General features: G+C 32.3%; 1 protein-coding gene across 2 annotated transcripts; it reads right to left on the bottom strand.

Moving 5' to 3' along the window:
- Positions 1-12,636, bottom strand: il12bb (interleukin 12B, b). Of its 2 annotated transcripts, XM_056446502.1 has the most exons (9): positions 12,513-12,636; positions 11,258-11,342; positions 4,856-5,128; positions 1,977-2,082; positions 1,703-1,875; positions 571-731; positions 376-494; positions 240-283; positions 1-154 (listed from the first exon to the last, which is right to left on the bottom strand). In XM_056446502.1, exons 2-8 carry the CDS (start codon positions 11,340-11,342, stop codon positions 253-255), a joined length of 948 nt encoding a protein of 315 aa, XP_056302477.1. In that variant the 5' UTR covers positions 12,513-12,636; the 3' UTR covers positions 1-154; positions 240-252. The 2 variants fall into 2 exon arrangements, with proteins under 2 accessions (XP_056302477.1, XP_056302476.1); XM_056446501.1 differs by having other exon boundaries at positions 1-283; positions 12,513-12,635.
- Positions 12,637-16,908: the final 4,272 nt, after the last annotated feature.

The following is a 16,908-nucleotide window of genomic DNA, read 5'->3' as shown; positions in this document are numbered from 1 at the left end:
AACATTCAATATTTTTAATGATTTGGAAAATAACTTCATGAAAACACTTGTTGCACAATACTCATTACATAAAAATAAATAAATATGAACATCTTTCAGCAATTGAAGGCAGGTTATCTAGTAGTGTGCTGCGTTCCTTTGAGACCTGAATTAACTAAATAAAGTGAGAAATATTATTCAGATTAACCGTATTATTGATACGAACTGCATAATAAAAAATAAAAATGATCAATACTAACAGATTAACACTTTTTATTTTTCCAAGATGTGATGGTGCTTTTTCCTGTAACACAATAGATACAGAATGTACAGTTAAACATTTTCATAAAACACATCATTTGTATTGTATAATATTGTTTGTTACTTTATACTCACTGATGATGATGACTCCAGTCACTCCAAACTGCTTTAGTCAGTGGGTCCTGAGCTCGAATGCAGAAAGTAAACGGCTTTTTGCTGTTCACCTTGTAATGTGTCTTGTTGGTTTCTTTTTGCTATATGAGAAAGATCATTTTTTGAATCATTTGTTCTCAAACAGAATTTGAAAATAGAAATACATAAGTGTCTTACTTCAACACGATTCCCTGTGTAGTCACAATCATGACTTCTGGGAACCACTTTGACCTCATAGGAAAGAGGAAAGAAGCTGCAGGGGAAACTCCAGGTCTCTGGGGGGCGCCACTCAAACTCATTGTCCTGGATCTTGGTGATGCCAACTTTATCTGGCTTGACTGAAGGTTTGAATGAATAGAGTTAGAGACAGTTGATAGCAGTTTAATACTGTTTTCTCAACCAGGTGGAAAACAAGATGACAAACTGATTTAAAATGAGTTCCTAAAACATGCTGCGCTATTAAAGGAACACTGTAAAACCCAAAAAGTTAAGGTAACTCAAACCATTCGAGGAAACCGATTGCAACAAACTTATTAATTTCAAAAACTAATCGTAATGAGTACTGTGAACTTAATCCATTTGAGTAAATGAAGCAATTTGAGCACAGTAAAAGCCAATAAATGAAGAGAACTCAAACCAATTGAGTTCTGAAAAACCCAATAAGTTAAGGCAACTCAAACCGTTTGAGGAAACCGATTGCTACAAACCAATTGAGTTAAACTAATCTATATGAGTACTGTGGACTTACTCCATTTAAGTTGAATTTATGAGGTATTTAATTAACTCATTCCCTTTAACACTGAGTTCAAATGAGTAGAATTAACTTTCAGTAAATTTGGAGTTAACTACACTCATTTCATTTGATAAAGTTTACTGTTTTACAGTGCACTTTTTAGAAATAGGCTCAGTTTACAAGTCGTCTAGAGTTAAACAGTTGGGTTTAACAATTTTTGAATCTATTCAGTTGATCTCTGGGTCTGCGAGAGCACTTTTAGCTTAGCTTAGCATAAATCATTGAATCGGATTAGACCGTTAGCATCTCGCTACAAAAATTTCAGAAAATAAAAAAAAATGAAAAGTTTCTATTTTCTAGGTTGATATGTTTGAAAACTATACTCTCATTTTAGTGTAAGCTGACTTTATTACTCGAAATTCTGACTTAATATTTTTTAATCCAGTGGCGGGAACGAGCTTCTATATGCATATGTAAATTTTGGAGCTACATCTTTTTTTGCTGAGCTACACATTCGCTCGCTCTAAATACGGCTATTGCATGTAGTGACCACCCGGGGGCACACAAAGCTCTCACCAATGTCTCTGATGAAGAAAGTCCTGTGATGTTCCTCCAACCTGAACATGTTTCTGACGAGCAGCGTGAGGTTGATGCTCATAGACTCTTCTGAATACGGACAATAATCCTTGTCGATGCAGGTCAGTTCCGAGATATTAGAGTCCAGGGTGCAGTTGATGTCTGTTGAGTTTCTGCGTAAACATAAAGCCAGATTTGTTTTGTACTGTTTTACATACTATAATCCTGATTATAATTTGTTTTTACTAAACTGTTAATCCCAAATGTTCATTACCTGATTGCAGCGAAATATACCACGGCTTTGTGGGTTCGTTCATGATGCCATTTCCAGGAGCAATAAAACTGTCCATTATAGTTTTTTGCCGTGCAAGACAAGAATTCTACAGAGACCAGAAGTTTTATTTAGACACAATGAAAAAACAACGACTTTACACTACGTCGGTGTCATGATAGCCTACACAGGCGGCCTATTTGTTCAAAAAGACATTTTAGTAATAATAAGAACGTCACACTTCACAATAATGTTACACTATTGTAAACAAATGACAAACAATTAATTTATTCCAGCATTATTCGTATTTGTTAACGTTCGTTAATGAAAATATCGTCGTCAATTTTAGTTTCTAGTTAACTCAGTGCATTTACTAGCTAGCATAGCATTTAATGTTGCATTGGTAAACAACATAGACTGTAAGTATGCTTAATAAATGTTGTACAGGTATTGTTCATTCTCAGTAAATATATTAACAGACATTAACTAATGATGAACTTTTTGGCAGGAGTGTCCAAACGTTTCCAAAAGATTTATATATATATATATTTATATATATATATTAGGCCACTAATATTTTCACCAAAAAAAAAGTTTAAAGTCGGTTATTTCTATATTTTTCTGTAGTATGTCAGTTTGAAATATCAATTTACATTTCCTTTAATTACAAAAAGTAATTACATTACTTTTGTCATTAATTGTAATTATACTGTGAGATTATTGATGATCTGATCTGATCATCATCCACTCTGTCTGGAATGTCATAAAGAAACAGAATAAAAACTAAGACAAGCTAAATCCTGAAGAACTTTGGCAACATCTCTAAGATGCTTTGAAAAACCTACCTGAAAAAACTGCAAACCTACCTATGCAAACTCCATACAGAAATGCCAACTGGCCCAGCTGGGACTCGAACCAGCACCCTTCTTGCTGTGAGGAGACAGTGCTAACCACTGAGCCACTGTGCTGCCTAATTCTGATTTCATCTGTATATACAGTGCATCTGGAAAGTATTCATAGTGTTTCACTTTTTCCACATTTTTTATGTTACTGCCTTATTCCATAATGAATTAAATTGATTTATTTCCTCAACATTCAACAACAATACTCCATAATAACAATGTAAAAAAGATGTTTTGCTGATAAATCACATGTACAGAAGTTTTCAAAGCCTTTGTTCAATGCTGTTGATGCACCTTTGGTAGCAATTACAGCCTCAAGTCTTTTTGAATATGATGCCACAAGCTTGGCACACCTGTCTTTGGGAATTTTTGCCCATTTCTCTTTGCAGTACCTCTCAAGCTTTATCAGGTTGGATGGGAAGCGACTGTGTACAGCCATTTTCAGATCTCTCCAGAGATGTTCAATAGGATTTAGGTCTGGGCTCTGGCTGGGCCACTCAATGACATTCACTGAGTTGTTGTGAAGCCACTCCTTTGATATTTTGGTGGTGTGCTTTGGGTCATTGTCCTGCAGGAAGATGAACCGTCACCCTAGTCTGAGGTCAAGAGCACTCTGAAGCAGGTTTTCATTCAGGATGTCTCTGTACATTGCTGCATTCATCTTTCCCTCTATCCTTACTAGTCTTCCAGTTCCTGCTGTTGAAAAACATCCCCACAGCATGATGCTGCCACCATCATGCATTCACTGTAGGGATGGTATTAGCCTTTTGATGAGTGGTGTCTAGTTTTCTCCAAATGTAACGCCTGGCATTTACTCGAAAGAGATCAATTTTAGTCTCATCAGACCAGAGAATTTTATTTTAGATGCCTTTTGGCAAATTCCAGGCAGGCTGCTATGTGCCTTTTACTAAGGAGTGGCTTCTGTCTGGCCAATGTACCATACAGGCCTGATTGGTGGATTGCTGCACAGATGGTTGTCCTCCTGTAAGGTTCTCCTCTCTCCACAGAAGAACGCTGGAACTCAGACAGAGTGATCATCAGGTTATTGATCACCTCCCTGACTAAGGCCCTTCTCCCCCAATCCCTCTGTTTAGATGGCCAGCCAGCTCTAGGAAGAGTCCTGGTGGTTCCAAACATCTTCCACTTACAGAAGATGGAGGCCACTGTGCTCTTTGGAACTTTCAGAGCAGCAGAAATTTTTCTGTAACCTTCCCCAGCCTTGTGCCTCAAGACAATCCTGTCTCGGAAGTCTACAGACAAGTCCTTTGTCTTCATGCTTGGTTTGTGCTTAGAAATGCACAGTCAACCCTGGGACCTTATATAGACAGGTGTATGCCTTTTTCAACTCTAAACTCCAATGTATGCTAAACTCCAATAAATCTGCTGACATCTCAAGATTGATCAGCGGAAACAGAATGTACCTGAGCTCAATTAAGAGCTTCACGGCAAAGGTTGTGAATACTTCTGTGCATGTGATTTTTCAGGTTTTTTATTTTTAATAAATTTGCAACAATTAAAATTATTTTTTCACAATCTCATTATGGGGTATTGTGTGTGGAATTTTGAGGAAATAAATGAATTTAATCCATTTTGGAATAAGACCGTAACATAAAAAATGTGTAAAAAGTGAAGTGCTATGAATACTATCCGTATGCACTGGATAAATATATATATTTTTGGATAGGACTTAGCTTTTAACGGATAGGACAGTGGAAGGTATTGACAGGGAATTATGGTGAGCAGAGAGAGAGAGAGAAAAGGACTTAGAGCTGGGAATCGAACTTGGGTCACCGTGAGGACCTCTCCATATGTTGACGCATTTACCCACTGGGATATTCATTTAAACTGAAAGCTTCTCCAACAATAGTGAACAAGAACCAAACTCTACATTCTGACAAAGATTTTCATCATTGTACTTACATGATTTTACTTTAGCATAAACACCGGTGTAAGTGACTCAGACATATTGTTCATATTTACCTTTGCTGCTGGATTGTTCAAGAAGTAGAGCTTTATGAAACTTGACTGGATGCACCAATAGTATTGTGTAATTCAGGAAGTCTCTGTTTGGTCTGTGACACGTAAAGTTTCCTCCTAGCAGTCCATCTATAGTAACAGTGATGCGGTTTCCTGTTTCCGAGATGCTTTTCCCATTCTTCTCCCAGTGAATCTGCTCTCCTTCATATTGCTCTCCACAGTGCAGTGGCACGGTAAAGCTGGACAACTCCTGCATGTCCGAATCCACCACTGCAACTGGAAAGAGCATGTTAGCTGACTTGTAACCTGATTTTATAGCATAGTAAGTAAAAAATATATATTTTTTTGCACGTAAAATGTTTGAGGAAGAAAAAACAACTTAAAAAAATATATTAGCTTAATGTGAAAATCATGTTAAATGCTTGATTCTGTTTGGCTGTTAAACATTTTTAAGATGCGTGCACACCGAAGCGTTTTTTGCTCGCGTTTTCCGTCTACGTATAATGCCTCGTGACTAAATAAATGGCGTCAATGTGATCTTGCACACCAACGCGCAAAATGCCAGGGGCAAAAGTGTCATTTAAAAAAAAAATGCACTGCGTCAAAACCTTCTCCACCAATCACATGTACTTTTGTTCACGTGCACGGAGCTGCTGAAGTTCCAGTACACAGCACTTGGCGGCGCTCAAGCGCAAAACTGTCAATGCCCATTGAAGAAGATGCCGAGAGGCGATATGAACGTGGAGCTGGTTATTGCACTGGTGAACAAAAATCATTTCTTCATCACTAGAGCTGGAGCTGCTACTTGAACCATCCATAACAACAAGCATGTTAACTTTGTCTTCTTCTTCTGTGTTACAAGCGGGTGTCAGAAGCTTAAAGTTGTGTAGCCCATCTAACGTCAAGGAGTGATTTTGCATACTCTTCTGCTTGACGCCAGTGAAAATCGCTTGGGTTTGAACCCGGAAAAACATCTTGAAAAACGCTGACGATTAACGCAATCGAAAAGCGTCCCGGTGTGTAGGAGCCTTAAGGTGTGCAATTATTTTCATATAAACACACAGCGGAAGCAGATCAAGCAGGTTTTGACTGCGTTACAGTTCTGTATCACTACGCTCAGTGATTCAAAACTCGAAACTGATTCGAAACTAATCAAAGTATTATTAAACAAAAGGCTTTGGATGAAATGCGTAAGAAAGTAGTCCTACACACAATGACTTTAAGTGTGGTAACATTGAACGGTGTGCAATTATTTTCAAATACATTCATAGATAAAGTAGTTCCAAGCAGATTCTGACTGCATTACAATTGCATATCACTACGCCCATTGATTTTAGTTATTTCACAGCCTAATATTGTAAAGGTGTGCTAAACTCTCCGATAAAGGTGTTTCAGGTAGATTTCAGCCAGCTCCATATCATTACGCCCAATCATATAAGTTATGATTTTACATTCTACAACTCTCAAGAATCAAATCAAATTATAATAAAAGGAATTGCCATTTGATGAGATGCGTAAGAAAGTAGTCCTGCACACAATGACTTCAGGTGTGGTAACTGCAGGTCTGCTGAACGCTTGATTCTGATTGAGTGATTAGCATTACAAGGTATGCAATTATTTTCAAATACACTCCCAGATAACGTAGTTCCAGGCAGTTTTTGACTGCTTTACAGTTGTATATAACTACGCCAAATCATTTTAGTTATTTCACAGCCTACAACTCTCAAGAATTAAAATATAATAAAAGGCTTTGAATGAGTGGCGTAAGAAAGTAGTCCTACACACAACAACTTCAGGTGTGGTACCTGCAGGTCTGCTAAATGCTTGATTCTGATTGGCTGATGTACATTCGAAGGCGTGCCATTATGTTCAGCTTAACTCACAGATAAAGATGTTCCAGGCATATTTTGACTAGTTCCATATCACTACACCAAATAATTTTAGTTATTTCACAGCCTACAATTCAAAAGATACAAATTAAAATACAATAAAAGGCATTGGATGACATGCGTAAGAAAGTAGTCCCACACACAATGACTTTAGGTGTGGTAACTGCAGGTCTGCTAAATGCTTGATTAGAATTGGGTGATGAACATTATAAGGTGCACAATGTCTTTCAGATACACTCACAGATAAAGTAGTTCCTGGCATCTGACTGCATTACAGTTGCACACCACTACGCCCATTGATTTTAGTTTTTTTACAGCCTCACAAATCCTTAAGAATCAAATCAAAATATAATAAAATGCATTGGATAAGATGTGTAAGAAAGTAGTCCTACATACGATGACTTTAGGTGTGGTAACTGCAGGTGTGCTGAATGCTTGATTCTGATTGGGTGTTGAACATTCCAAGGTGTGCAATTGTGTTCAGCTAAACTCTCAGATAAAGTAGCTCCAGGCAGATTTCGACTAGTTCCATATCACTACACCTAATCATTTTAGTTGTTATTTTACATTCTACAACTCATTCTACAAAAGACTTTGAGTGAGATGTGTAAGAAAGTAGTCCTATGCACAAGTGGTTTGAGGACAAATCTCTTGAAATACATCTCTTCTTGAAATAATCTCTTGAAATAAGGCCTTTAGTTTGACCAAAGTATGAACAGAAAAATGAACTCCAGTATATTTCATTATTAGAAAATAATTTTGTGTAATGGCAACTTCACTGCATCATATTATAATAATTCAACAGCCTGTCGTCAGACATCAGTACTAATATTACAGGTCTGCTGAAAGTTTTATTCTGATTGGCTGATGAACATTCCAAGGTGTGCAATTATTTTTATATAAACACAAAGATAAAATAGTTCCATATTTCTACTGTGATATATGACAAGCCAAATGCTTTCAGGTATATCAGATTACTTCACAGTCTACAACATGCAAGAATGCAATCATATCAAAACGCTTTTGATTAGATATGAACTAGAAAACAGTTCTACACGCAAGAGTGTTTTGAGGACAAAAAAAAACAACAAATGCAACATCTGAACAATGACATAAGGTATGTTAAATATAGCATACGCAGAACAATTTGCTCTGATCTAGAGTACATTTGAGAACTATTGAGAAAAAAAATATATCTATCTATCTATATATATATATATATATATATATATATATATATATATATATATATTTTTTTTTTTTTTTAGAAGTTTATTGTGATATTTATTTTAGAATTGCGTAATACAAATTTGCAATTGTTTTTTTTTTCTACAAATTGTAACTTGATAACTCCCAATTGTGATTTCATTTATCAGAATTGTGACTTTCTAACTCACAATTGTTTTTTTCTCCGAAATGTGACTATTTCACAGAATTATGACTTTTAAACTTGCAATTGTGACTTTTTTCTTAGAAATGTGACTTTCTAACTTGCAATTGCATATTTTTTTCTTAGAATTGTGAGAATTTCTCACAATTGTGACTTTATTTTGCCAGAAATTTGACTTTTTCTCAGAAATGTGACTTTTTTTTCTCAGAATTGTGACTTTTTTCCTCATAATTGTGAATTTATTTCTCAGAATTGTCACTTTTTCCCTCATAATTGTGAATTTATTTCTCAGAATTGTCACTTTTTTCTCAGAATTGTGACTTTATTTCTCAGAATTATTACTTTTTGTCTCAGAAATGTGACAATTTCTCAGAATTGTGACTTTTTGTCTAAAAAATGTGACTTTCTCAGAATTGTGACTTTTTGTCTCAGAATTGTGAATTTATTTCTCAAAATTGTCACTTTTTTCTCAGAATTGTGACTATTTCTCCGAATTGTCACTTTTTTTCCTCAGAATCGTGACTATTTCTCAGAATTGTGACTTTTTGTCTCAGAAATGTGACTATTTCTCCGAATTGTGACTTTATTTCTCAGAATTTAGATTTTTTTTCTCAGAATCGTGACTATTTCTCAGAATTGTGACTTTTTGTCTCAGGATTGTGACTTTATTTCTCAGAATTGTGACCATTTCTCACAATTGTGACTATTTCTTAGAATTGTGACTTTTCTCCTTATAATTGTGAATTTATTTCTCAGAATTGTCACTTTTTTCTCAGAATTGTGACTTTTTGTCTCAGAAATGTGACTATTTCTCAGAATTGTGACTTTATTTCTCAGAATTTTTATTTTTTCTCAGAATCGTGACTTTATTTCTCAGAATTGTGACTTTTTGTCTCAGAATTGTGACTTTAATTCTCAGAATTCTCTTCTCAGAATTGTGATTTTCTCAGAATCGTAACTTTATTTCTCAGAATTGTCACTTTTTGTCCCAGAATCGTAACTTTATTTCTCAGAATGTTGACTTTTTGTCTCAAAAATATGACTTCATTTCTCAGAATTGTGACTTTCTCAGAATTGTCACTTTTTTACCTCAGAATCGTGACTTTTTGTCTAAGAATTGGGACTCTATTTCTCAGAATTTAAATTTTTTTTCTCAGAATCGTGACTTTATTTCTCAAAATTGTGACTTTTTTTCTCAGAATTGTAACTTTTTTCTCAGAATCGTCACTTTATTTCTCAGATTTCTGACTTTTTGTCTCAGAATTGACTATATTTCTCAGAAATGTGACTTTATTTTTCAGAATTGTCACATTTTTCTCAGTAATGTCACTTTTCTTGTCTTTCTTTTCAGAATTGCCACTTTCTAATTTTCAATTGCAACTTTTTCTCAGAAATGTGATTTTATTTATCATATTGTAACTTTATTTCTCAGAATATTACAGTTTTTTTCTCACAATTATGACTTATTTGGATGTGAACTCACAGGGATCTCATGGTCACATGTTTTGTAAAAGAAATGAAAATGTTCCAAAACCACACTAGAAGTTTGTCTTTCACATGTGATTTCAAGCTGGTTTAAGCTCATGTGATGTCCATGGTTTTTCTGTAAGGGTAGGAAAATACTGAATGCTAATGTGGTTAAAGACAACATTTTTGGTGCCTGCATCAAATGACAAATCACAAAAGGGATTTAACATACGAACAGTGGAAAGCATGCACGCCAAAAAAAAGTTATTTTCCCTGTTTCCCTGTATGCTCCCCTGTTTAATGTTTTCCCCAATTTCTGTTTAACGGTGAGAAGATTTCTTCAACACATTTCTAAACACAATAGTTTTAATAACTCATTTCATATATCTGATTTATTTTATCTTTGCTATGATGACAGTAAATAATATTTGACTAGATATTTTTCAAGACACTTCTATACAGCTTTAAACACATTTAAAAACTTAACTAGGTTAATTAGGTTAACTTGGCAGGTTAGGGTAATTAGGCAAGTTATTGTATAACAATGGTTTGTTCAAATTATTAAACATAATTTGGGAAATATTTAAAAAATTAAAAAAAAGGGGGGGGGGTTAATATTTCTGACTTTAACTGTACTTACCAAAATTTGCATAAAAAGATTTTAAAATGCCTATAAACTGCATTAGGATTTTTGATTATACAAATTCAAGAACACATTCAACTGATTAAAAAAAAAAAAAAGATACATTTTTTTATAAAACACAGATAAATGTTTTGAGCCCTTGAATAACTAAGTTATCAACTTCCTGTCAAATCTACAGTAAATTACGGGCAGCAGTTTGCCAGTGATAAATTACAGCAAAAATACCATATTAACATTTACAGCATCATTTATCTTGCTGTGTATGTTTTCACAGTATTATATAGCTTTGCTAACCATTTATAACCAATGTTAAGTAATTTAGGATATAGCTTTAAACACAGTAACATATTGTATAACGGTCCTAGTATAAAGTAGTGTAGTTCAAATACTGTGTAATTTACAAAAATCACTATTAGATTTGATTGGCACATACAAATTTAGTAATGATGTTTCCATCACACAAAAAAAAATGTAAATAAATATATAAAATCTTCATATATTTTAAACTGTAGTAAAAATGGTTCACGTTAACTTTTTCCCATCAAATAAAGCTGCCCTAGTGAGCATAACTCAAGGCGGCATTTATTAAATATAAAAAAGTGAATTGTTAATTATTTATTAAAATGTTCAATAACTGCTTTCTTATTGTATGTAGTTTTAAATGAAATTATGACTCTAGTCATTATTGCTTTTATTACTATTACCATTAATAATACTACTATTAAAAACGATAATAATTATTATTATTAGAGTGATTTCTGAAGCATCATGTGACTATGAAGACTGGAGTAATGAAGCTGAAAAATCATCTTTAAAATCACTGGAATAAATGATTAAATTAAATGATGAACTGCTTTTGAACTTATATTTCATAGTGCAATAATGATGTATAACATATAACATGTTTAATATATAAAAAAAGATGTATAACACTACACACACACTGGTAGTTTGTGTGTGTATATACTGCCATAAGCTAGAGATAAGATAAATGAGATTTTAGCAGCAATAGTTACCATTGGGCTGGATGACCCTCAGTGAAGTGCTGTCCGCTAACTGAAGGACAGCTTGCAGAATAAGAAAGATAATCTTCTTCTTCATCTGAAAAAAGAAAACAGTGGCATATAGTATTTATTACATTATTATTATTACAATATTACATTATTTATAACATTATATTGTATAAATATTACAAAAATATGTATTTTCTTATTTAAATGTTTAGTTAAAGTCTTTATGTATTTAATTAATTTTTAAAAATGTCATAAAAACACGAACTCATGTTTTTTGATTACTTAAAAAATTCAGTTAAATTTTTATGTTTAATTTAATTTCAGTTTTTTTAAGTTTTGAAAATTAATTCATGCTTCATTTATCAATTTGTTTGACATATTATAGGAAAAAATATTGGATTTTTTAGATATTTGTTTTTATTTAAGTTAGTCGTGAAAAAAAATCATACACATCAATTTGTTTTACATTCATTCTATTTTCCTTCAGCTTAGTCCGTTTATTTATGAGGGGTCGCCACAGCGGGATGAACCACCAACACATCCAGCAAATGTTTAACACAGCAGATGCCCTTCCAGCTGCAAAATTTGTTTTACATATTAAAAAATATATATTCATTGTATATATTAATGTTTAATTAGATTATATTCTTTAACAAGTCATGAAAAAATCATAAATATTAACTTGTGTTTCATCAATTTACTTGACATAAAAAATCATTTATTTTTGTGTATAACGTCAATTAATTTATTCATGAAAACAAAACCACTAACTCAAATGTTAAATTTATCAATTCATTTTACATATTAAAGAAAAAAAATATTGGATTTATTTTTGTGCTTAAATTTTATACATTTTCCTGAAGTTAGTCATGACAAAAAAAATCACAAACATTAATTCAAGGATTTATTTGGTTTGGTTTAATTACTTGTTTTGCATATGAATTTTTAATTACACTTATGTGAACTACTTATCTCTTTAATTTATAAACTTGCTTTACATATTCAGAAACAAAATACTGGATTCATTTTTATGTTTAATTATTATTATTATTATTATAGTCCTGATAAAAAGAAGAAAAAAAAGTCTTTAATTTACCAATTTGTTTTACATAGTCAAAAAATACTGAATGAATTTTACTATTTAAATTAATTTAATTCAAAAAAGTTAATGAAGAAATCATCCCCTAATAAATATTCTTTAAACAAACGTTCTTTATTTAGACATATAGATGGCCCATTTCTTTGAACACGATCTTACCTTGAGAAGTGAATGAGTAGTGGTGATCCTCTGCTTTCCCTCTCACTGAAGCAGTACCTGCAGCAGAGCAGCTTTTATATGAGTCTGCAATACAGAACTTGTGAATTTCCACAAGCAGAAGTAACAAAGCTCTGTATAAAAGAGCATAGAAACTAACGTGAAGCCGGTTTTCAATTGGGATTTCCATCAGCTTTGTGTGTGTTGTTGTTTCACAATTAAATCATCTTCATTTATAGGTGTATTATTATTTGTTTTCTGCTTTTGTTTTCGGTCACTGTTAAGTCCCCTTTGAATAAAGTAAACACTCACTCATCTTAATAATCAGGTATCAGATAAGTGTATATTTTTGATCTGCACATTAGAAGCTTAAAAATAGTCATTAATTGTGCTTTTAAAGACATGATAGAGCTTCATTTTACATTGAGTTAATGTGTTTCGATCAGTTTTTCAGGATTTATTTGGTATAGGTTTGAGTAAAATGTTAGTGTTTTTCTCTATAACCATTTAACTGCCTGCTCTACCAAATCGTTGGCTGTTTTAAATAATGACTGTTAAAGTCATTTAAAGAATGACTGTTTTAAATAATGGTTTATACACACAGCGCATTGTTGGCTTACAGAAAAAAAAATAAATTAAACATCCTGTTGCACTACTACACTTGATTTTGGTTTTATCGTTAAAAAAAAGAGAATCTGAAATATTTGATGGCATACTTAAAAAATAAAGATGTTTTAGTTTTAAAAATGTTTTATTTAGATTATTTTTTAAAATAAATTGGTTTTACACTTCATATTTTCAGATTTTTCGTAGTATATGTATAAATTCCGGTACTTTTACCGTAAACCGACATATCAATCATTTGGTAGAGGTTGATATTTTAGAAATTAAGGCATGTGTTGAAAAAAAATGCGCTGAGTGTGTTAACGATAGCGACATTAGGAGGTAAGAAATGCTTTTTTTTTTTCTTGGTGGGGCAATTAAAGGGATAAATATGTAAGAAACGTTCTCAGAAATGTCAAATAGAAATAATGTTGACATTTAAGGTCAGATTTATCATTCGTTTTGAATGAACATCAAAGTTGTTAACCTCTGATGTTTAAATATGAATAAATATTGTCTAGAAAACAATATGTGTTTGAAAATTTTTTATGTTTTTATTAATTACACATTTTTAATCACATTTTTTTCTCATATTATATATAGTATTAATATTTAACAAATTTTTACTTTTATTACTAGTCATTTACTATTATTACTAGTCATAAAAAATAAACCACATATATTACCTCGTGTTTGATTTATCATTTTTTTTTTACATATTAAGGATAAAATATTGCATTAATTTTGATTTTTAATATGAATATTATTATTGTAAACTACAAGGGGGAAAAAGCACACAACATTCCATGTAAACATTACTTAAGTCAAGTGTTTAATTTAACAATTTCTTTTACATATATAGAAAAATATATTTGATAAATTTTTATAATTAAATTAAGAAAAAAATATTGTAAAAACGTAATATATATATATATATATATATATATATATATATATATATATATATATATATATATATATATATATATATATATATATATAGTTGAAGTCAGAATTATTAGCCCCCCTTTGAATTTTCTTTTTAAAATATTTCCCAAATAAAGGTTTTTCAGAGCAAGGAAATCTTCACAGTATGTCTGATTATATTTTTTCCTCTGGAGAAAGTCATATTTGTTTTATTTCGGCTAGAATAAAAGCAGTTTTTAAATATTTAAAAAATCCATTTTAAGGTCAAAATTATTAGCCCCTTCATGCTAATTTTTTTTCAATAGTCTACAGAACAAACCATCGTTATACAATAACTTGCCTAATTACCCTAACCTGCCTAGTTAACCTAATTAACCTAGTAAGTTGCACTTTAAGCTGTATAAAAGTGTCTTGAAAAATATCTAGTCAAATATGATTTACTGTCATCATGGCAAAGATAAAATAAATCAGTTATTAGAAATGAGTTATTAAAACTATTGTGTTTAGAAATGTGTTGAAAAATCTCTCCGTTAAACATTGGGGGAAAAAATAAACAGGGGGCTTATAATTCAGGGGGGTTAATATCTATCTATCTATCTATCTATCTATCTATCTATCTATCTATCTATCTATCTATCTATCTATCTATCTGTCTATCTGTCTATCTGTCTGTCTATCTGTCTGTCTATCTGTCATCTGTATATATATATATATATATATATATATATATATATATATATATATATATATATATATATATATATATATATATATATATATATATATATATTACAAAACTATATTATTTGTATTAAAATGTAATCGTCCATCTTCAATGTTTTATTTTATTTTTTAAAACAGAACGTGTCAATCGAAGTCGACATTGTATATTTAGACAGCAGTGTTACATCATTGTCCTATAATGTGAATGTCACTTTCTACTGACGTGTGAAAGTGCAAACCACAAGAGAAGTGCGCACCTTTATCCACAAACCAAAACTCACGTTCAAAGGGACTTTTTGCGATATTCACTGCAATATATTGTACCACAGTGGAACTGTGAAACAGCGGTGTGAGAAAACTACCTGAGAAACATTTTATATTCAGTATATACACAACCTATACAGATTTTAAATATGACACGATAAAGTAGGTCAAATGTGGTTTAAACAGCCTTTTCTGTGAGCTCGCAAAAAGTCTTAAAGAGACAGTTCACCCACAACTTAAAATTCAGTCATCATTTATGCTCCATTCATGTGTTAAAACTATAAGGAAAAATACTACAGAATGTTGGAAAAACCGCCATTGACTTCCATAGTATTTTTTGTTCCTGTTATGAATGTCTCCTTTTTTTTCCTTCTTGTTTTGTGTTCAACAGAAATTCATGAATGTTTAAAACCACTTGAGCGAGTAAATGATGAAATTGTCAGTTTAGGGTGAACTATCCCCCTTTAAATTCACTGAAATATTGTATTTTAGTACTTAAACCATTGTAGTTAATTTTCCTATAGTGTTTTCAGTTTTTGAACACCACCATTTTCTCAGGATTTTCACCAGATGTTGATAACAACCAAAGAAATCTATATATGCAAAGAAAACAAATCTAATTAGTCTACAAATTGCAAAGTTATGTGTAATAATATGAAATGACACAGTGGAAAAGTATTGAACACATAAAGAAAGGGAGGTGTAGAAAGGCAGTGAAAGCCCAGACAGCAGCTGAAATCTCTCAATAGTCATTCAGCAACCCTCTGCCTTTCGTCATTGTAGATTAATATTAGCTGCTTCAGTCCAACATCTACATTAGCAGGAGGATGAAGATGAAACCAGAATGGATATTTCACCAAGACAATGATCCAAAACACAGCCAAGGAAACTCTCAAATGGTTTCAGAGAAAGAAAATCAAGCTGTAGAATGGCCAGGCCAATCCCCTGACTTGAACCCAATAGAGAATACAAAATGAAGATCAGTTTGGATATACAAAACCCACAGAACCATCAAGATTTTTACACTTTGTTGAAGTCTGTGAAAAACTGAGCAATTCACGTGACTTCATTCTCCATATGAGAGGCATCGTTTAGCTGTAGATGTTGGACGTGTTGAATAGTTATTCCCCCACTGTATGTATATAATTTGGTCTATTCAATTCTTTCTTTTGCTAGTCCAAATATATTTTAGTGATCCATTATTTAAAACAAGACCAACATTTTCATGGATAAGTTTTAAATCTGATTCATAATGGACTTAAGTCTTCATTTTGATATAGGTGGTAAATTCATTTATACAGTTCCACCAGTCACAAGTTTTCTAGACCGCGTATTTCACTTGCTGTTTTTAATCACATTTATTTATTGACGCTAAATAAAGGTGTACATTTTGTTCTGAAACTATTTTCGAGCTAAAGAACATCTGACCACTTAAAGTCATCACAATTACTCTAATAATTATCCACTTAAATCCTACCACCAAATCGATAGTCATGCTAATGGTGATGAGGAGGAGGAAATTCATCTGATGCTTCTATCTTCCATACCATAAACGTATCCGCTATAAAAATCTCTTCTCGAACCATTTGACCAGCATTGTTGTCCTCATGTGTAGTTCCACAATTCCTCTAAACTGGGAAGTAATGATGGCTTGAAATAACAGGTTCATTAATTATTAACAGCACCACATCGGTGAAAACCGCTAAAGCTTTCAGAATTTCTAAAGTAATAAAGCAAAGAGAGAAAATTAATAATCAGTACTCTCAAGAAATGAAGAGAAAAATCCAGAGTGAGCCGCGACTTCCCCATTAACATAAAGGATTGAATGAATCGAGCAAAGCACATATTTAACTTGTTTGATTTAGAGTTGAGGCTTTCACAG

This window comes from Danio aesculapii, chromosome 21 (assembly GCF_903798145.1).
Source record: "Danio aesculapii chromosome 21, fDanAes4.1, whole genome shotgun sequence".
Taxonomy (NCBI): Eukaryota; Metazoa; Chordata; class Actinopteri; order Cypriniformes; family Danionidae; genus Danio; species Danio aesculapii.
Note: the sequence above shows the minus strand (reverse complement) of the source record. Positions and strands in the feature narration are given on the sequence as shown.